At 40.9% G+C, this 23,083-nt stretch overlaps 1 protein-coding gene across 2 annotated transcripts; it reads left to right on the forward strand.

Moving 5' to 3' along the window:
• Positions 1 to 1,285: 1,285 nt before the first annotated feature.
• On the forward strand, positions 1,286 to 21,715 carry mapk14b (mitogen-activated protein kinase 14b). 2 transcript variants are annotated; one of them, XM_084543507.1, is made up of 12 exons: positions 1,286 to 1,726; positions 7,281 to 7,410; positions 11,716 to 11,774; positions 12,720 to 12,831; positions 13,787 to 13,816; positions 14,042 to 14,089; positions 14,199 to 14,313; positions 14,957 to 15,028; positions 17,193 to 17,272; positions 18,222 to 18,300; positions 18,546 to 18,719; positions 18,792 to 21,715. In XM_084543507.1, the coding sequence occupies exons 1-12, from the start codon at positions 1,608 to 1,610 to the stop codon at positions 18,857 to 18,859; spliced, it is 1,086 nt and encodes a 361-aa protein (XP_084399633.1). In that variant the 5' UTR covers positions 1,286 to 1,607; the 3' UTR covers positions 18,860 to 21,715. The 2 variants fall into 2 exon arrangements, with proteins under 2 accessions (XP_084399633.1, XP_084399634.1); XM_084543508.1 differs by lacking the exon at positions 17,193 to 17,272 and adding an exon at positions 17,674 to 17,753.
• The last annotated feature ends 1,368 nt before the right edge of the window (positions 21,716 to 23,083 follow it).

The raw sequence follows: 23,083 nt of genomic DNA on the forward strand, positions 1-23,083 counted from the left end.
CCATGTCACTCAATAAAATCTGCTTCTTTCGCATATGCCATAAGTTCTTGGTGGCTTCTTCCTTTAGTCCCCTTCTCACGAACGGTTTGAAAAAAACGACAACAAACTTTTAGTGGATATACAATTGGGCTTTGTGTGGAAGAAAAAATCTTACTGCATAGGCATTTAGTGCTTTGGAAATTGTCTTCAGTCAACGCTCTGATAAGTTTCAGTGTTACCATTGAGATCTTGTCTACAGGTGGTATGAATAATGGTAATAATAGCTCTGTTTGTTCTAGTAAGTTATGTCAGTGTGATAGTGAGTCAGCATCCTTAATACCAGGACCTTAAAACAGAAGTTGCCAAATTGAATCAGCCTTTGCCTTTATTCATTTCATTATTTACACCTATGCAGTTTGTGCTAGGACGTGAAAGTTTGCACTACAGAATCACGTTTTTTTTTTCTCCTTAGCATGTACTTGTAAAAGACAAATTGACAGATCAGCAATCTTTGACCTCCCATTCATTCATTCATCTTCTGTAACCGCTTGTTCCTGTTAAGGGACGCGGGGGTCTGCTGGAGCCTATCCCAGCTGTCATCGGGCCAGAGGCGGGGGTACACCCTGGACAGGTCTCCAGTCTATCGCAGGGCTGACACAAAGAGACAGACAACCATTCACACTCACACCTACGGCCAATTTAGAATCACCAATCAACCTAATGAGCATGTCTTTGGACGGTGGGAGAAAGCCGGAGTACCCTTCTCGCTGTGAGGCATCAGTGCTAACCACCTCGCCACTGTGCTGCCCTCTTTGACCTCCCAGTGAAATCAAATTGCAGTAACTTGTCACACCTTAATGACACTGATGGGTGGTTTCCAATCACCTATTTGCGTACTGTAAGAACAAATGAAGGCTCACACCATACTATAAATAAGTTATAACCCTTTGCCAAGTAAATAACAAACAACAGGTGATGATTGTAACTAAGCTGATGTAATACACCGTGTATTCTTTTGTTATTTTGGGTTAATGCTGCATTATCATGATGACAGTAGTTTCCAGTCCGGTACCTTCCATTAAACATGGTTTCAAATGCCTGACATTGCCTCATCGTGCCTGTGGTACGTTTAAACAGATAAAACGTGATTGTCAGAGGGAGATTCCCACTCGTCTCCTCATCAGGGACGGGGTATCCCCTGCTTTCCCGTCAGCCGCCAATCTCTCGCGAGAAAACTATTATTATTACCGGCAGCGAGCAGTGACGAAAGGACGTGCGCGCTCGCGTTTCCGCGCGCCCAGCAAAGCGAGAACAGAACAGGGACGAAGAATCCAGCGAAAGCCAGACCGAGCTTCCTGACCCCAGCGCGTTTTCTAGGGGAAGTTGTCTCCAAGCGCTCGGACGTGCACGGAGAGGTGGGGGATTTTTTTGCGCAACTGCACCGAATTTGCACAACTGGACGGCTGAAGTGTTTTATCTATTTTTTGCTCGAAGCGGGGTTGACTCAGTTTTGAGTTTTACCGGAGAGCTGCACCGCCGCACGTCGCGCCACACGCAGGGAGGAGAGGAGACGGGGCATAAGTTTCGCTGGCTTGTTTTGTCACTGCGGGGCTAGTGAATCCGCAGGAATGTCGCAGACGGGGAGACCCACTTTCTACCGACAGGAGCTCAACAAAACCGTGTGGGAGGTCCCGGAGCGGTATCAGGAATTATCTCCGGTCGGCTCCGGTGCTTACGGCTCCGTATGGTGAGTAGTTGTTGCAGGGCACTATCGAGAGCACACAGCACGATTGCACAACGGCCAAACGGGTTCCCACCACCCACAGAGGCCCGGCAGAGCTGCCTCCTCTCGGGGTGCTTATCAGTCTGCACAGGGTGTCCGCGGAAGAGTGAGAATCATACTTGTGCCTTTTGTTTACGTCTTCGTACTGAACCTGTGATGACATACTGTACACTGGCTCGCTTATTTTCCGGCGGGCGGGGATTAGTTTTGTTGTTGTGCACATTTTTTGCTTACTATTGTCCCGTTAACGTCATACGTTTACGAGTTTCCAGGGTAAAGTTAACTAGATAACCGCCCGTGTTTATTGCGCACGGAAGCTTTTTTTTTTTATTTTTTAAATCATTTATCAGCCTCTTTCCTGGAGGAGGCTGATCGGTGGCATGTCCACGCTTGCATCCTCTTGTGAAGTGGATCTGCTCTTTATCACCAACAACTCATTATAACAACCTCCTCTAGAATGCCATTGTGTTCCCGTCCCTGCATCACACGACCTGGCGCTTTGCACATCCGCACATTGCATACATTATGCATTTTTTTTTCCAGTAGGGTGCAGCCTGCAGAGTACCAGAAGATCACGTGGTTTTCAGAAAGTAGGCCCCCCTCGTGCGCACAGTGAGCGCTTTCTACGGGAGCCCATCCTGACGACGACCATGATGATGATGACTCCAGAATGATGTCATCCTTTCTCCCGTAGTGGCGCACGCATGACTCATAGTCCCGAGGTTGGGTAGTGGCCTCATCATCTTGTACAAAGTCACAGATCATGCAGTAATTATAACTTGACTCCTCGTCTTGACTTTCACACCTTCAGCTGTTGAGAGTTGAGAAATGTTTTTTTTTTTTCTTTTTGCTGTTATTATGAGCAAAGCATGACGTCATTTGTCCCAGAGAAAATAACTGGGACGTGACCCATCACCGGTGCCAAAGGAAAGGTCTCTACAGGAGATGTGTTCCTGTGATTTATTGGTATGTGTTAATGATAGGCCCATGTGTGGAGTAGTGGTTAGAGGAGCAGTATCGGGGCTGTGAGGTGAGGTCACTGGCTTGATCCCCTCCATGTCCGTGGCTGAGACGCTTAGAGCAAGCACTGCACAAACTGCTCCCCGGACACCTTGCATGGCAACCCAAGTGGGCTCATTTTGATGGATTGGAGAGAGCACATTTCTCGTGTGTGTGTAGATGTTTTTAATCTTGCCAAATGTCTGTGAAGGTTCACAGTCATCTAGGTCATGCTATAGTAGCTGGTGACTATGGTAGCTAAAACAAAGACGACTAAACTTTGTTGTATTTTCTTAAAGATTTCACACTATCATCCAAGTGGCCTCTTCAGTTCTTTATTAACTGAGAGTATCTGAACATTACAGACTCCAGTTGTGTGAGTTTCAGCTGGGCGCCATCTACATATGTTCCTAATAAGGAATAACCTAAAGTCCCCGCCAGTCATTCAGAACTGAAGAAGCCACCTGGACGAGTGGTGAAATATAATCAATAAAAATCCAGTTGCCTTTGTTTCAGCTTTGTTTTTTTTTTGGATTTATGTCTGAACCTGTTGCTGCTCAGTGTGCAAAAAAAAAACGTGAAGTGAGTCGTACCTTATCATCTGCAGCAACTTTGAAGTTCCCTTTGAAAGAAATTCATCTTTCAGCTTTTTTTCTTCTGTATTTTACTATAAAGACAGCCAGATAAAGGAGTTATCAACTTTTGTCCTAGACACATCAAAAGCCGTTTGAGTCCTGCAGCTTCCAATAAAATCTGCAGCCAGAACATTTCAAATAGTCTCTCTGAAACCCTTCAGAAGGTATCTGGAAAAATATAAATAACCTCGTCACACCTACACCAGCATGTCATGGCGGCCGGTCAGCTGAACACATGCTCTCAGTCAGTCAGCCGGCAGGTCCTTTGTTGTTGCTGCCGTAGTGTTGCTCAGTTTCTCTGCTCATTTAAATAAGAAAAACTGTGTGGATTTGAGAATGATTTCATAATAGACATTCTGAGGAAAAGCGTACTCCTGTTTACTTTCTTATTTCTGACCTTTGTTCTTTTTTTTGGGTTTTTTTTTTTTTTAAATGTCAGACTTGGAGGAGATCCAGGGTTGGTGAATGTGAATGCTCCTGGCTGCTAGTACTGTATGGAGTGTGCTAAGTGCTTCACAGTATTGAGTCTATGTTTCTCAGCTGAGCAAAAACAACATGAAACTCATACAGCCCCGAGGGACTTTCATATTTTGAATAAATAGCTCAGTTTCAGCTCAGTGAGTGATAATGGTATGGAAAACTACGGCGTGAATATGTGCAGGGCAGCCAAAGAGTTGCTTGTGAATATTGTTAAACTTTTTAACAAAACATTTAAACCTACTTTTCTTTGCAGTAGACTAAACACTATTTGCTATCAGGGAGTGAGTCACATCTGTGAACATCATTCACACATTTCCTTTTTCCCCTCAAACATTCATATCATTCCTTTATGCACCGTCACTCACGTCAGCATTTAAACTGCTGCTGACATGTTTAACTGTTTTTTTTTTTGTTGTTGTTGTTGTTTTACAGTACAGCATTTTCTGTGTTCAAGGCATGGATCAGTTATTACATTTGTATGTATGTATATGTTTTGCTGATTAGGAATGACTTGCACGAGGCTCTTTATGTTTTTGTATATTCCTGTTGACGCATTTGGTTTTAACGTCGGAGTAACGTGCACCGACTTTTCAGCTTAAGCTTAAAACCAGCAATTTAATGACTTTAGCTCCAGCACATGGTCATGTGTGTATGACCTGGTGCGTCTGTGATGTCAGAAATGTAAAACCCTTCATTTTGGTGTAAAGTTATGGATTACACTTTGAACCCCCGGGGCACTTATGGATGCTCAGATACTTAAAGAGAAGCAATTATTTGCAGTTGAATTTTGCAAGAATAATGTAGTTCAGACTACATAATGAGAAAGCAATGTTTCATTCTAAGTGTTTCCATACAATACACATTTCCTAGCTGCTGTTTACACTATACACATGTAAGGTGGGATAAAGTTGCAGTCTTTCCTGTTAAGTCCAGGACCAGTAACTACAACTATACAACTACGAATTCTGGTTAAGTTAAATGAAGACAAGCATAACTTGTCAGACTTACCGAAACCTCACAAATGTCATTTTAATTGTGTGGGATACAGGGATATAATTGTGTTTTTAAAAGCCTATAAATAATTCAATTATTCATTTTTATTGCATGGTGTATGGAAATACTAAGATTACTTTTACTGCTATGTAAACTTCAGATCAAGGTCATATTACCTGGACTAGTACTGGGTCAAACTCTGATAAGGCGTCTAATCTATACATGGTCAGGCTGGAGTTAGAAAAAAAAACATAATTTATACATTAGACGGTCTTACTAAAAGCTTCACTTTTACACCATATGATAGTATTCTTAAGTCACAATATGGTATTATTACAATTTCGTCAACTTTATGTTATCAACTTCCTCCAGATGCCGATCGTCACCTCTGCTGGCCGATCCAGAAGACCAATTCAGCATCTCGTTGGCTAAAAAGAAACAGAATTTATTATTTTAGTACAATTAAAGATTAGCCTTGGGATGGACTGGCAGACGGATGGATGAACGAACAATGACTGATACAAGACTGATACTTGGTTCCCACTACTATAACGAAATTATTTATTTTCCCTCCTGCACAAGATTTCGTAATCACAACCATAGTGACTTTTTTCCCCAACTGAAATACACTGAACTGATGACGAGACACTCGCTACAGACATCTCAACGAGTAATTTACAGTACATAGTGAGCTCAATCTGTCTGTCAGTCGGCACAACCGACTCTACTCCATGTGAGGCTGACCTCACAAAGTTGCTCCTTTTACAGCCCACAATTTATGGCCATTTCTTATTGCAGTCCTGTTTATTACAGACTAATTGGATGCTGTATGCTCAGACTCATTTTGTTTGCCCTGCAGATTAGCAGCCGCTTTAAAGGCCTTGTGTCTGCGGCCCTTTGTTTTGTCATTTAGGTTTTGGTACACACTGTTTACCGAGTATGGGTTTTCCCTCACTGGTGACACATATAAAAGCTGCTCTGCAAGCCTCGGACATAAAGTACACTGGGTGTGGGAGATAATCTCTGACTTACTGGAAAAAGCACACTTCTTATCTTAATGTTATTATGGATGCTTGCCACTCGGAGTGGTGGCATTGCGACATGAAAACATAAGTAAGACGTATTTCCAGCCAAGCACAGTTAATAGGTCGGCAGTTCTCATTTTGTGAAATCTGCACAGAGGAAATGAATCTCGTCTCCTTCTGTGAAACATAATGTTGACAGTGCTTCAGCTCTGAACTGAAAGGGCCACAGTGCTGCTCGAGACCTGCTCAGCAGTTCAGGTGGTTTCATTTCATTTCATGCCTTTTAAACCCTACACCATTAGACCACAGTAAAACACAATTTATCTGCACAAATTAATTCGAGATGCCGTTTAGGTGACTGACCTGGAAGGAATGCGGTTTATTGTAAATGGGTTGTGTTGCCTCACACATACAGGAAATACAGCAACATCATACTTCTTAGGGAGGCAAGATCCACCTGCCTCCCTCTTTCAGTGTGTTCAGTGTCAGGGTTGATCCATCCACAAGATATATCACATATTTGATGTTAGCAGTGTTTAGTTACACATTTTACTCAGCTTTTATGTTACACTTTATTTGTCAGTGTTCTTTTTGCATTCCTCCACAGTGACATGGCTGCTGTAAAATAAGATAAATAATGAGTTAAAGCATGAATGAGGAGCAAAGCACTCACATGGACAGCTCACCACAGCTGCTAATTTTGAGTTAATGCAAGCCAAACTAAAAATGAACTAATCAGCTTGTTTTGTGATATAAAAACAGGATTTTGATAAATTATACAACAATAATATGAAAACGTAACGTGGGCAAACGCATGAATAAGCGTGTTGCCCCATGTTCCCTTGATGACTAATAGTGCTTTAATGGGCTGGTTCTGCTAAAAGGATATGTTGCAGTCAGCAGGGGTTTTCTTGAATGAAGTAATAACAATGACAGCCCTCGAACTGAGCTCTAATAACAGACTCTCAGTGGCCACTGTCAAGTGATCGTGGACATCATGTGCAGAGCCGGACAGCTTTGGTTACATTTACATCGTCGACCCCTTGGAACAAGCACACAGCATTATTGGAGAAGAAGAATTTATTCTTTTAAAGATTTTCACACTCCTGTTTTAGCCACAGTTCAGCGGATATTTGACAACAGGTTCAGTCCTGTTCATACAGCCTCACGCTGCAGAGTATAATAAGAACTGAAACCAAGAGCCCAGTGTTATGCAATTATTTGCTTTGTTTACTGGGTAGTGGCCTCCTACGCAGTCTAGTGAAGGATCTCGTTGTCAGTTAAATCAGGGGAAATGTTTGGGTTGTGGTATGACAAAACCCTGCTGTGATGCGTTCACTGTGTACAATTAACATCTCACCCGTTTTGATATATTTTCTCTTCCAGTTCAGCGTATGATGTGAAGACAGGCTTGAAGGTAGCAGTGAAGAAGTTGTCCAGACCCTTCCAGTCCGTCATCCATGCAAAGAGAACCTACAGAGAGCTGCGGCTGCTTAAACACATGAAGCATGAGAACGTAAGTCGCCTGCAAACGAGCCCGCCCTCGGCACCACCCCTCAGCCTTAAATCTGTGGTCATGATCTCTCTCCTCTGCACAGTATTTTCATTGTTCTGTAGTTAAGCTCTTCGGGAAAGATTGCATATGTGTGCACATGTATTTGCACATGAGATTTGCAGGGTTGCAGAAACAGTCACTACTAAAAACGGCATACCTCGTTAAGCTTAATGAACTAACGGCATGTAAGGGTTTCTGGATCTTATTTAGGTCTGCTTTCAGGAATGTGGAGGGAGAGCCACATGACATCTGGAGATAATGTGCAGCTCATGCTGGAAATTTTATCAGGAAAATGTGTAACAATGCATGTAAGCATATAGAAGGGAGTAGATGACAGCTCAAAGTGTTGTCTAATTTTGATGTCCAAATTTAAAATGTAAAATTTCACTTTGAGTTAACTGAAAAAGAAAAAATCCTTTGTTCCCAGTGTCTAAAAGACAGTGTTGGATCTGGATGGTTTGGCCTAAATGTATGTCCTGATATACTGTAGTTTGAAGTTGACAAAAGATGACAGTTGTTTATTTCATGGTATGTAAATAAGTTTTTCTTAAAATTACAAAAGAAATACTTGTGAAGTGGTCATACTCTGGTATGACAGCTGCGTTTAACGTGTAGTCCTAGAACATAGTTCACAGAGTATAGAGGTATTTAAGGATTATTGTTCAAAACCAGAGTCACTTGATGTTAGCAGATAATGCATCTGTTTGCTTTCCTCACATTCAGCTTGTTTGGATTTGTGATGGAAAAGATAATTATGCCTAAAGACCACTGTTGTCCCACAGATTTTATCTTTTGTGTTATGCAGAATTTTTAAACCTGAACTACATTCGTATAATGGAAATGTCCCGTTACCTTTCTACCACCTCCTCCTTCTCTTCATTATGCAGCATGTAGAGTCAAAATCCTTAAGCCAGATCTATGTTTCTGCATCACAGCGTTGGTATGTGACATAGAATAGATCCTCACCCTACGCTAAACCACGTGCATCTCTGCAGGACTGTGACTGCATGTTGCATTGACAGACAACACAACAACTTGATCGATTGGTTCAAAATGTATTTCCACGCCTACTCAGTTCCAGTTGTCATTGTTTGAAGTTCGCAAAGAAACCAGGGCTGTCAAAATGAACGCGTTAACCTGGATTAATCCATCATCATCATCAAAAAGTTTAACGCAATTAACCCATCGTCTCTGGCGACGCATTTCAGGCAGTTTGTCCAAGTAGAGCTACCGTACATGAGCAAATGGGCAGTTGATCCGGTAGTGACAGGCGGCAGAACCAACTGATAAAGATAGCGTGCTGTTTAGTGTCTTCCATCTTTATCGGCTGGTTCTGCTGCCTGTCACTACCGGATCAACTGCCTATTTATGCATGCGCGACAGTAGCTCTACTTGGACAAACTGCCCGAAATGCATTGCCATTGTGTCATGATGATAGATTAATCCACGTTAACGGTTAATTTCGACAGCCCTAAAAGAAACACAACCTCCTGCTGACTAACGTCCAACTATTGTATTAGTGGTATTGTAATTGCTGACACACCAGTGCTTAAGTAAAGCTGCTTAGATTGGTATGGGCCACTTGTGCAGGGTCCGGGTAGATCCATTGCAGAATTATAAACCAAACTTTACAATAAACCAAAGTCACACCACACCGGTGTGCTGTTTGTACTATTTAAACCATACACCCTAACATGTGTGACATGTTAGTTCACATCCGTACGTCGGCTCCCTCCAGCTGACTGTAAAAGCTCATGCTTCAGAATCAGAGGTTATGGAGTAGCAGCGTGTTAAAAAGACCGAAATGAGTTCTTCCTTAGATGTGTGTTTGGCATTTACACATATGAGTAGACTGGTGTCAGGCTCCAACTGTGGTTGATGTGAAGAGGTTTTCCCCTGCAAGTGATCAAAGCATGATATGCTATGATGATGCTACTTGGTGAAAAATGAGTCACCAAGCAGGTGTACTTGCTATCCCATCACTGTTATGGGTGTATTTTCCATTCGATCTCATTTTATTGCTTGCAGTTGTTTTGAATCATAACATTTGTGTTAATTTTTCAGGGCAGCGGCTTTAGCCGCCCATCCAGCAATCACTGCTTTGGTTATGGTTTTTCTGTGTGTATACAGTGGGTGCTGTTCATGCAGCCACTTGCCCACTTGCGTAACACATATAGAGTTCCTAGTTTCTGTGAGCTGCTGCTGCATCTAGCCAACACTCTGACCCAGTAGAAGATCGAACAGTGAAGCAAGTAGTCTTTGTGGGAACGAGACACCCTGTGAATGGTGTATATGAGTAAGATCAGGAGTTTCAGTTGGTGCTGGGGTCTTTTTTTTTTTTTTTAGGGGAAAAAAGTGTGAAGTGGGGATTGTTTGCTCAGTTGTTGGCAGTTTGCTGCTGCAACAATTAGAAACAGTCGCATAGTAATGATAGATGGAAGAGAGGCTACTGATGAGTGACGAGATGGACCGGTGCCACCTCTGGTATCCTTCTCTTGCAGCTGTGGTGAAGTGAAGCAGTTTTAGATGATGCAGTCACGGAGAGAAAAACAACAAAAAAAAAAATAAAAATCTGAAGAGGTTTGTAAAGTCTAAAAGGGAAAAACCCACCAGCAGCTGTTCCAGACCAACAGTGCAGAAGTTCTCACAGGGAAATGAAAGTACACCTCTGGAAAGTTGAGCAATACTTTATATCATCCACAGTTTTCGCTTGCCTGCATCTGAACATGCATAAGAAAATAGCACAATGGTTGCCAAGGCTCCATATGTTGTGAAAAAGTTCCATATGGAACATCCTAGCTCATGCCAGAACTTTACTTTACCGTTTCAAGACAAGGCTGTTTTCTATACAAGCCCTCATTTCACCACTGAAACAGCTTAAACATTTTTTTTTAAGCAGTTCGGGAAGTAGTGTTGCACACTGCAAATATGTCAGCACATTAATTTGAAGAACAGGTTTTGCACAGAACAAGGATTACGTAGGATTATACAAAATCGGTGCAGCGATGTCTGTCTAGAGTTCATAACATGCTCTTGCTGGGTTCTCTAACAGGATAAAAATGCACCAAAATGTGCTGTTTTTATACAGAAGTCACGAGTGTTTTAATACCTACCTAGGATTTACATTGAAAAGGATTCAGTGTTTTTTTTCATGCTGTTGCCAGGAGACTACCCGGGTTTTGGTTTTGGAAAGGCAGAGTGGACCAATCAGCTGCTTGTTGTGGCTTGCAGCCCACCAATCAGCTGTGGCTTTAGGTCCTGTGTGGGTGGGCTGCTCCAGTGTTTTCGCACCACCTATCCACCTCAGTCTCTCCTCGGGGGGGGCGGGGGCAGGGTTGGCATTCAGGGTTGCTCTCTGCCAGTGTGCTTGCATGCACACATCCAGTATGTGCATGAATGTGTGCATAATACTGCAGAAACAAACGCATACAGTCGTTCTCTAACGTGGTTTCTGTCCTTTGTTCTGATCCTTCCTGAAGTAAAAAAAAAAAAACTATTCAAACGTAACTCGAAGCAGCCATGTTTAGTCGATTTCACATGTTATTTTCGTTTTTTTCCTGTGATGCATTCACACACACACACTCACTTGACTGCAGGGGATTGTGGTGAGTGGTACGTATACCATCCCATCTATAAAGCTTTTGTAATGTTAGTGGGAAAAAAAACAACAACTGCCCATTGTTGGAACTTGCATGAAAGCATTTTGGTGTAACTCAGTCTAATATGACACATTTGTTTTGTTCAAATGTCTTACATGTATTGTTTCATCTTGATCACGTGTAGGCACATCATTAAAAGAGTAAAGGTGGCTGTGCAGTCAGCTTGATGTGTGAACTTTACCAAATGTGTGTGCTTCCCTGTGTAATCAGATCTGATGTGCTGTTATCACTCCCATTAATGGGATTAAAGAACGTGGTAACCAAAACAGAGCTCAAGGTTTGCATCAGTAAATCTAATATAAAAAGCTTGTAGGTGAAATGCGAGAACTTGTAGGGAAAGAATGTTTTTCTTCAAATTCAACTTCAGAACCTGCAGAACAGGTCAATATTATGACCTTGCGATTTTATTCTGTGTATGTCACAAACTTGTTGATTGTCAGATATAGTTGTGGCAACAGTACTATCAAAAAGGGAACATTTTATTTTGCAATAAAGGCATGCATGTTGATTTACAAATTCCGTTCAAGTCCAGTTTTATTCATGATTTCATGTGGAAGCAGAAACGGTGATAATGATTTCTAACCTGCTGACCTCTCTTTACCTTCAGGTGATCGGCCTATTAGATGTTTTCACACCAGGGACGAGCTTAGAGGAGTTCAATGATGTGTAAGTGACTCTTTCTTTCCTCTCTACTTTTTCTTTGCTTTGTGTGTATTGATCCCTCACAGTGCTTTTGCCTCCCTTCTGCTGCAGCTTCTATAGCTGTCAAGCTAGCATAATGAAACTATTCATGTCAGCAGATGAGGACAAGATTAGCACGATAGCCAAACTAGAGATGCATGACAGCTCTGCAGCTCTTAACTTCATGTGAGTCCAGCGTGCAGCGAGTTGGACCAAGGTGACTGTTGGGTGAACACGTGCACTTAGGCACATTGCAGCTAGTCTCCATGGTAACAGCCATCTGGCAGTCTTTGGGGCTACAGCGCGTGTGTGTATGTGCACAGAATACTCAATCAGCATCCTTGGATTCTCTGCATGGTGTAGCGTCATCAGCGTGTTACACATTTGTGGAAATGTGAGATGGACCTACAGTCAGGCTGAAGTTGCACAGTTGTTAGACATGTGACATGTCTCTCCTTCATGTGACCTGGAACGAACACAGAAATATGGTGAAAATCAGACACATGCACTTAGCTCCCATGTCAGCTGGTTTGTTGTCATGAAATGAGGTCAGATCATATAGATATAATGTATGCAGATATCACAGCAGCTGCTGGCCTTGTTCAGTTTATCTGGTTCCTGTATAAATATTTCACCAGAACTTTCCTACAGTGTCTGCTCTCACCCTATTATTATTTGGTTCTTCCCCATTTTGGCTGTATTAAAGTGCATGAATTTGGTGTAAATCTTTTCTTTAATATGAATTTAGTAAATTGTAAACCGACTTCTTTAAAGATACTATTTTTCACATACTCATAAATGATGATAATAAAAAACTTAAAAATATGCATTTTAAATGGGACTCAAACTTTAATTAAATGAAGCTGCAGAAAATGAAGGCAGACCTTCTCACATTGAAGGACCACATCTGATTGGCTGTGTGATTTGCAGGTATCTGGTGACGCACCTAATGGGAGCAGACCTCAACAACATTGTGAAGTGTCAGAAGCTGACCGATGACCACGTCCAGTTTCTCATCTATCAGATTCTCAGAGGCTTAAAGGTCAGCGAGGCTTCCACTGACTCAACACTCAACACTTCCTGCTCAGATGCACCCTTTAGGGCCATTCCACATGTCATTTGTTTGCTCCAGAGGATAAAAGTACAGACGTGAAACCTACCCCAGACCATGGTCTGAGTCAAAGGGGTGGTCTCAATCAGAATCCACTGGTTCTGGATCACGATTCTGTTCAATTCTAGTGTTAGATGGTTTGGGACTTTCTGGAAAATGAGCAGCGTAGTACAGAAGGGGAGTAAAAGACCAAGTTTTAATTGAAAAATGATCCAGCAACATTATAAAAAGCCTAATGGAAAAAAAAAATTACTTTCCAGCAGAGCAATGCCGCCTAAAAATAAACACACATCGGCAGCAACTACAAACCAATCAATCAAGAATAGGGAGAGGCAGGCCACATAGAGGATGTATACAAGATGTTAAGTACCGTATGTCGTGTCAACTGAAGTTTAGTGCACTGCATAATTGCAATGTGAAACCAAAACTAACCAGATCAAGGATATACAGTGCAACAAAAACATCAACATTAGTCTGGACTTTCAAGTTTGAAAAGGCTGCAATACTATGCTGACTCTGACATCAGTTTAGGTCAAAGTATTAAAGGGGAATTAATGTTTTTTACAACCTGGACCTTATTTCTGGCATAAAATATGATCGTTTACTCACCCATATAACTTTGGTGTCATTTGGAGTCGTTCAGAAGATATTTAGATCTAGCGGAGCGCGGCATATATCCATATAGTGGGAGTGACTGTGGCACCGAAACGCAGCCTCTGAAGAACCCATTATCTGCTGCGAAACTTCATTTCGTCCAATATTTTGTTATGATACGTGCTATTCCCCGTTGAGTCCTCCCACTATATGGATATACACTGTTGTGCTGATATTGTGATTAAAAAGCAAATCACAACTGAAATCTTTATTGTTTTCTTTTTCTCCACAGTATATCCACTCAGCAGATATCATCCACAGAGTAAGTGATGACCCTCCTGAATATGTTAATGTACCTGAGTTCTGAAGATCAATCCAAAATGATTTGTCTTCACTAAAAAAATACAGGTCCTGTCCTGTGCTGTGCTCCTTAAACACACTGAGGTCACAGGGCCTCATGATGGTTTCATTTTCAAGTAACTCTTAGCTTTTGTGCTGTGTCTGTATCCTTGTCTTGACTTTGCCTCCTGCCTTTTTTTCTCTTCAGGACTTAAAGCCCAGTAATCTGGCTGTGAATGAAGACTGTGAGCTCAAGGTGAGACGCCAACATATATGATTGTATCATAGAATAGAGGGTGTTCAATCGAGTCTAGCAGTATAGTAGTCTTCACTTCTCCTTCACACAAAATCCTTTCTTCCCTCAGATCTTGGACTTTGGTTTGGCACGGCACACAGATGATGAAATGACAGGATATGTAGCCACCCGGTGGTACCGCGCCCCAGAGATCATGCTCAACTGGATGCACTACAACATGACCGGTAGGCGCACAGACGTTAAATGGGCCACAACTGAATGGAATTTTACATCATGTGCAATTTCACGGAATTGAAAAGCTGTTAAAATAGCTTACTGGTGGCTGTAATTCACAAGATCCAACATTCTGTTTGACAAAAGGGTTGAAAATGGACAGTCTTTGTTGTTTGTCGTATACAATGCTGCATAAAAACAAAACATATGATGAGGGCAATTTTGGAGAAACTGGGACAGTTTTGCAATTTTCTGGTTGACTCAACGTGACATTCAGACACTTTTTTATATTAGTATCCAGAGCATTTGTTTCTGTTTCACACTTGTTTTACATAGCTTGGTGGTGTTGGTAAAATGCTGATTTTTCTCAACGTTATTGATTTGAAACAACACGTTCTCCAAATAGTTTCACATTTTCCACACCTTTTGAACGAAATTTAAATGCATTTTCAATTTGACAAAATGAACACCAGCAAGCAGTTTATGTTTAGATCCGGCTACATTGTTGCATGCACTTCTTGTCACAGCATGATGCAACTCAATGTTAACTTTCAGATGTGACTCCCAGGCTGCTATATTGATCTGCATTATGGTGTTGAAAAGCTTGTTTACTGAAGTATTCATTATGCTGCATGTTATTCTTTTATTTAATAGTGGATATCTGGTCGGTGGGCTGCATCATGGCGGAACTACTTACGGGACGGACGCTCTTCCCTGGCACAGACCGTATCCTTCCACCTCTGTCACCTCCATGCATAAATGAAAGGGCTCCTTCTGGTTACCCTGCAGGCCTTTGGTAGAACTGCCAGAGAATCTGCTTGTTTTTTATGCATTGTAGTATAGTTGCATAACAATTGCTGTCCACTGCATCTGCCAAGCGCTCAAAAGAGCTGTTGCAAAAGTGCACACAAAAGCACCACTTTATTTTCTGCCGGCTGACTTAAAAGCATTGCTGAGTATTGGATTTTTTGAGCTGCAGCTCAGAGTAGTCGAGGCCGCTAGCGTGAGTGTGTACACATGTGATGCATTCACACTTCTGTATAGAGTCAGAGTTTTCTGTGGGCTATGACTCAGTGCTATCCAGTACACCTTCCTGTTTCCCTCCCACATAACTACCTCTCTGCCACAACATTTAGAGGATTTAACACAAAAACACACTGTAATTTGGACACACACGCACATTCAAATACTGAACTTGGCACACACTACTAAGGTCATGGTCCTGTTGAGTATTAAAAAAAAAATAAAAAATGAGCTGGCTGTTGCATAATGTGTTTGTGACTCCTGCCCCAAATGATCAATCAGCCCATCCACATCTTCACTGCATGTCCTGTGTGGGAGTGTGGGTGTGTTTCAATGTGTGCCCTCTCACTCAGAAGAAGTGGATGACCTACCCACCTACTGAATGAAGCTTGGTTGAATATGCAGCGGCCTTTCTGGTCTATCTTCTTTTACCTCTCTGAATGAAATCTGATCTTTGTTCATACTAAACACAAATGAAATCTGGTATCCTCCAAGCTTTTGCACACTGTAATCACGGCTATTGTACATGTGCAATAGTGCTGAGACATATCTAGTCATGGGTAAAATTGCTCTTTTTGGATGTAGCCTACTACATATATGTATGGTTTGGTTTTCTGTAGTAGATAGTAGTATGTGAGGGTCAGCAGGTAGTCTATTAATTAGTTAGTCAAAAAATAGCAGAAAATTACTATCACCATAGTGCTAATCAACAATTCGGTTTCATTTGTTTCTCTGGTTCCAGCTTCTAATGGAAGGTCTTGCTACTTACGGCAATTTTCCATCTTACAGTTTGTAGATTAAATAGCCTTAGGTGCTAGGATTGTGACAGGTTTTTGCATAAATTTAGTAATTTAATAATGAGAATAATTAATTAGATGACATCAAGAACAACAAGTGTGAACGCAGACCTGGAAAGACCAGCAGCAGATAGGGCCCATCAAGAATCCAAAGAAAGAGCAGATAAGCCAACAGCAGAATGGATTGCTTCAGAAATCTATGAGAATTACATTCGCTGAAAAAAAAACAAATGTCCACATCCATCTGGTGGTGGAAGGTTTTTGTGGAGGAAGCCAGGGGGAGAACTCTGACATGCAGAATCCATCATGGAGGTGGGAACATCAAAGTCTGGGTTTGTTCTTCTTATAAAGTGAACTGCAGGTGTTTACTGATTTAGCCGTGAACTCCTGAAGGACCTTTGGTTGCAACTGGTGCAATTTAGAGAAATCAGCCAAAAAATAATTCAAGCACCAGAGGCGGAGCAGGATGATGATGATGATGATGATGATGATGATGATCCAAAGCATATTTGCTGCCTGTTAAAGGAATATTTTTGTCAGCAGAAAAATCTGAGGATGCTTCCAGAGCCCTGAGCTGAATCCCAGAGAACCATATGTGGAAATGTGATGAAAGCGTTGCTGTTTGAAACAAGGGAGAGACTTTCACCTCAGAAGTTTGATTTCATGTCCATATGTTGACAAGTAATTCACTAAAGTGATCTGTAATGAGGCCACTATTTAATGTCTGAAAAAAACAGATGGTTTTAAGGAATAATATGTTTGTTATCCGTCTTTTGCCATCTGTGGTTTGACATCCACTGAACTTGGGTAATTTTTATGTGTGTTAAGCATCCACGTTCTTTTTGGCCACAATAAGTGATATGTGCTAAAAAAAATGTTTGGCTTGTATTAAGTATTCAGTGTCTTAGTCGATATGCATCACAGTGTGACACAGTACATATTTGAGTTGGTGGACTTCTAACTGTTGAATGAATTAACATTTTCGGTTTCAAATGACAGCTTTGACTCTCAAGACTCTCCTTATCCAATGCCCTCCATGCCATCTGTTTTCCTTCATGTCAGAGTGGTAGACATTGATCAGTTGAGGCATATAATGATGCTAGTCGGAACGCCAGGGCCCGAGCTTTTGATGAAAATCTCTTCGGAGTCTGTGAGTGTCCATCCCACTCGGTTTTGTTGCTCTGCCCCTCCTGCTTGTTTTTGTGTTGCCTTCTGTGTTGTCCTTTCGAGAGTTAGACAGTCTACTCCTTTGATGCTACTAGCTGCCCCTTAATGGCTTTGTTTGCACTTGAACACAAGGCTTTGATTTACACTTTTTACTAGCATCTGCTATGATTCCCCAGAGTCCTACTCACCTTATATAGCAGGATGTTAGTCAGGGATTGTTTCATATCACTTTGTCTTCTTTAATCTTCCATTCTCTTCCTCCTGTGTGTGTTCCCCACCCTTTTAATTTGCCCATACCACTATATCCACAAACCCTCCTAACCACCCCGACTGTTTGACATGCTCACCTCCATGTTACAATGCCCCTTGACTCAGAAGCTATAGATATAAACCAGTTGCAGCAGATAATGCGCCTGACGGGGACGCCCCCAGCCTACCTCATAAACAGGATGCCCAGTCATGAGGTGAGATACGTTCCCTTCACCTTCCCGTGAGCCCTGAATCATTGCAGAGATGCAGCTGTCCATGAGCCAATACCAACATTACTGTTTAAATTCCGTTGAATTTGAAAGTATTTCCTGCCAGTTCTCTTTTGCATACTAGCCTCTGCTCTCACTCCACATATTCCCTGTTTCCTCTCTGACTCAGCATGCTTGCCACAGCAAGGCTTCTCGGAGTGCTTTGCCAGTGCAGCCAGTGTATTCTGATGAGCATCCTGTTGCAGCATCCTATCTGTTGCATTAGGGCGCAGTGTTTGTGCATGTGATATGAGTGTTAATTAAAGAGCTTGACATGTGCCTTAATAAAAGCGTGCACAGTCCATGTGTGTTTTGCATTGGGCAAATTCAGTAAACCACTATTGCATATGTGTCCAGTTGTAGCAGTGTAAAGACCTTTCATATTTGAGCTCTTTTGTTTCTCTTCTGTAACAGGCGAGGAACTACATCAACTCACTTCCCCACATGCCCAAGAGGAACTTTGCTGACGTGTTTATTGGTGCCAACCCACTTGGTAAGATCCTCTTTCAGTATCACATTATGGCCCAGTAGAAAGTGCTCTGGGTCACTGAGGCCCCCTAGTGGTACTATAAAGACATTTAAATATCACATCAAACGGGTCTAGGGACTAACCTGTAGATGGTTATTTTAGGTGATGGAATGACGGTTAGTCCTTATCAGCATTCTCCACCACTGATTTACTGTTGTCTTGTACATTTACTTACCCATGTCTCCTTTATTGCTGCTGCCGTGGTCCAGCGGTGGACTTGCTGGAGAAAATGTTGGTGCTGGACACAGACAAGCGAATCACCGCGTCTGAGGCTTTGGCTCACCCCTACTTTGCCCAGTACCATGACCCAGATGACGAGCCTGAAGCAGAGCCATATGACCAGAGCTTTGAAAGCCGCGAGCTGGAAATTGAAGAATGGCAACGTAAGTTGACAATTGTTTGGGAGAAACTAGATGAATTTCAGTTGTTAAATACGTTACTATTTTTTTTCTCAGGCCTAACCTATGAAGAGGTAATCAGCTTTGATCCGCCGTCGTTCGATGGAGACGAGATGGAATCTTGAGGAGGAAGCACCTTTTCTTCCATTTTTGGTTTTCAAAGCAACACTCTTTAAGAACTATCGGTCTCATGCGACTATCCACTTTCCACACACACGCGCACAACCATGACATTCAAGTGCCTGCCATCATTCATATCTGGGGGACGTTGGCGATATCAGGGAAAAAAACTTGACATCCTGTTCATACCGTCCCCCTCCCTGCTGTTTTTGTTACCTTGCATCTCTTTGTGCTGAGGCAGACTTTAATTCTTCTTATATTTTTACTGCATTTTTTACCTCAGACATTTATTGTTTAGATTTGCCTCACTTTGATTCATAGAACTAAAAATGACATCATGTCAGTATATTAGAGGTCCAGTGTGTAGCATTTAGACGACTCTATTTGCAGAAATTGAAGATCATTTTTATTATTGTGTTTTTATTAGTGTATAACCACAAATAATTGCATTTTGTTCCTTTAGAATTAACCCTTTATATACATGTAGGGAACGGGTCCTCATTTTGCACCTCCACATTCCTACAATTGCCCAGAATGGACAAACCAAACACTTGCACCAGAAAGGGTTTGTTGCATTTTTAGCCACTTTCCCTGATGAGTTTTCCAGACAAGACATTGTCCAGAGTTTCACTTTCACATGTGAAGCCCTCAGCTGATAATTGTCCATGTCAGATGCATTCTCACCCACTGGAAATAGCCTGTGTGGTTTAGGAGAGGGCTGGTGCCAGTGTAGAGTATGCAGGAGGATTAGGACTCCTCTGTAACAATGACTGTTTTTACGTAGACGTACTACATATGTTTGGACATATCTGCAATGTCAACAAAAGAATGCACATCAGTATAGAGGCAGTATAGAAAAGAGCACAAAGCTACACTCCCCACAAAGTCCACTCACTCACTGTGAATTCTGTGGACAATTACCTGTTCTATTTACAAGCTCGCTCGGTCATTGTACTAGCAGTCTGGAAGTGGTTTAATCTGGGGTCTGACTGATTCAGACATTTGCATTCTGGCATACAGCTTCTCCGGGTAATGTCTGGAAAATATCAGGTACTGCCTTGCATTTGTGAAAGGCATTCAGCAGTCTGGGCAGTTGGTTGCAGTCTGCAATCTCACCACCAGATGCCACTAAATCCTAAACACTGGTCCTTTAAGACATATTGAAAAACTTAAGGTTCTAACATAACTTATTAAGTTGTACTACTTCCTGCTGGAGTAGTAGTTTCAACCATGACTTGTCTGAAGCTTATTTATTCTCTACACTTTAAATGAAATGTTATTTCAGTAAGCACATAGAACTGTAGATATTACAGAAAACAGTATTTGTACATAAGTATTTCAGGCAGTTACCATATGTGTGTAATAGTCATAATGTGCTGAGACACATGTCAGCTGACCCCTTTGACAGTATAAAGTTTATTCCTAGAGTTTATCCTAAAATGGCATATAAAAGCAGTAAAAGGATACTTTGTGTAATTTATTACGAAAATGTACAGGATAGAATAAAATGTGTAAAATATTCACCATGAAAAAATCTAGGCCTCATATTTATTATTGGATCAGATTTACAGTGTCCCTTTTTTTTCTTGAAGAAGAAGAAAAATTTGAGTTTGAGAGTAGAGAGTTTTGCTTATATTTCCAATTCACCTGACTTTTTGTTTAGTTTTTCCTCTTTTTCTTCGCAGTCAATCAGCACTTCTGTTGTTTCACATGAATGTTTTAAACAGTCACCAACAGCCAGTACCACCACAGCACCATGAAGCCACGTTTGGCTTATTAGTTTATTCAAATGTGATGTTTTCCATCCCAACATCAACTGACAATGTAATTTAATCATATTGCATTTATAAAACACAATACTTTTAATGTTTATTGAATGTTTGGGGCACCAATTCGCCCTGTATTTATGATCTTTTCTTATATTGTTTGTATATCGATGTAAAAGAGAATATTATTTGTCAGAATTTAAGGTTGTTTTTATTATTTATGGAAAACTTATTGTATCTGAATCGAAATGTATCGTCGGTAATCTCATGCGTCACTTGAGCCACGGTGACTGCAGTTACAGCTTGTGTTTCAGAGCAACGATGTTATTGAGAGAACCAAACTGCTCATTCGGACGTTGCTGAATTTTTTTTAAGTGATGCTGAAAATATATTTAACTTACTGTGTTCCCTGATACACTGCCCTCCACCTTATTCTGTTTACAAAAACATTGGTCGGAAACACATATTACAAGGAAGTCGCCATTTATATTGACCAACACGCTACTAAACTGTTAAATCATTTTTCTGAAGTGTGAAAACATTTTTTTACAAAATGTTATTTTTTCAACATGAACCATTTCAGAAAATCGAAAGTGTGACATACAAGCTGTACCCACAGTTGCTCTGGCAACCAAATCAGACACCAATATCATTTGCAACTGCTTGTTTAATGTAGTACCTTTTCTAATGTATTATTTTACTCTTTGCGTGTTAAATCAAGATTTGATGTTATTCTGTGATTCTGTAATATTGATGGTTTTATGAGCAGCACTAGAACCATATTGTACATCTGAATAATTAAACAGGGCACATGTTTGTGGGAAAGAGTGTAGATTTACTCACTGGATGCTGAAGGGCAACGCTGATGCCACACACTTTGTCATTTTAAAACGACTGCATTGATTAGATGGGATATTTATCTCGTCCATATCCCAGTGTCCATACAAAATTTGCTTATCGGTTATGCTTGCTTTGCCTGAGATATGTTCATATTTTTTCACTATGTTCTTGACCACATGTATCAAGACAGCAGGCCATGCCACATGTAAATACCACCATTAGAAAAATAAAGGCTACTATTTTTCAGATCTGTAACAGTAGTCTTGTTTTAGTTGTCGGCTTCTCGCCACTGGGGGGCAGCATTGCACAATTTAAACAAAATCATAAGTTACACGCTCTCTAATACGTTCTAATATTTACCTTCACAACTGTTCTAACGTTCAGTTAATGTTGAAACAGTGTTAGGAAGGTGGTAATTCAACTGTATGATAATTTTGGAGGATGTAGTTTGTGGAGCTGTTAAACTGGAATGAATTAATCACTGCAATGTTTCTGTTATTCAGCCTAGCCCACTGACTTAAAACAGGGTTGTCAAAATAATTTAAGCATGTGTCGGTACAATAAAATACAGTCCAACATTACTATAAACCACAGCCTCCAAAATGACATGAACAACAGCTGTTATTGTAAACAAATGCTGAATACCATCACCTTCATAAAGCTAAAATATAGTGCAGGACTGATGTACTTAATGAACTGACAATTGAGTGCATAGCGCACTTAATTTCAGAGCTTTTCTCCATAATACTTGATACGTGTCTGAATTCTGTAAATGCATCCACCATATATTCCACAGTGCAATGCGCATCATTCAATAAATTCAAAACAGCTGCTACTCACTGACAGTTCTAAGTATTAGGTTAAGTGCCTTTCATATGGGTTTTGAAGGATCAAATAACACAGCTCAAAACTGTAGGAGAGAGAACAGGAATGTAGAATAGTAGATTTCAGACTTGAATAGTATATAAATTAAATCTAGTTTATGGTGCACAAGCATTCAAGTGTAAGTATTTGGATGCACACATGCAGAAATCTGTTTCAGGATGTCAAAAAAATAACAAAATCAGGGTTAGTTGTGAAGCAGAAGTCAGTTAATGCTTTGCACATTACTAAAACATTGTATAAATAATAACTAAATAACTAATAAAACCTATATTTAAAAAAAGTACATTTACATACTCAATGTGTTTTACCAGCTTTGTATTTTAGAGGTAATTCCATAGAGACAGGTTAATGAATGGCTGCTTTGATGCTTTGCTCTGGTGCACTCGGATACCTCATGGGCTCTAATTAGGTCTTATTTATAGAGTCCCATTATTAGAGGATGAAGAGGTGGAAAAACATTCAGTTAATACAAAAAACAAACAAACAAACAAAATACTCAAGATAGTTAAAAATACATATGAGATACGACAGTAAGTGAACACTTAAAGAGACACTTGAGATAAAATTTGTGACTTCAAGCAAGGATGTGTGTAATTGTTTTACAAACGAAACGTTGCATTCATAAGCAATAAAACAAGCCAGTGCTCAGTTCATTCACACATTTGCAGCCACAGATTTCTGGCGTGACCAGCAGTCCTGTGCAGCTAATTTCAGGTTAAGAATATATTAGTTACAGTA

Source organism: Chelon labrosus (assembly GCF_963514085.1).
Source record: "Chelon labrosus genome assembly, chromosome: 4".
Lineage (NCBI taxonomy): Eukaryota > Metazoa > Chordata > Actinopteri > Mugiliformes > Mugilidae > Chelon > Chelon labrosus.

Coding starts and splice junctions, on each gene's coding strand:
- mapk14b (XM_084543507.1), top strand. CDS start 1,608: ATGTCGCAGACGGGGAGACCCACTTTCTACCGACAGGAGCTCAACAAA. Junction 12,832..13,786: donor AGATTCTCAGAGGCTTAAAG/GTCAGCGAGGCT, acceptor TTTTCTCCACAG/TATATCCACTCAGCAGATAT. Junction 18,301..18,545: donor TATTGGTGCCAACCCACTTG/GTAAGATCCTCT, acceptor GCCGTGGTCCAG/CGGTGGACTTGCTGGAGAAA.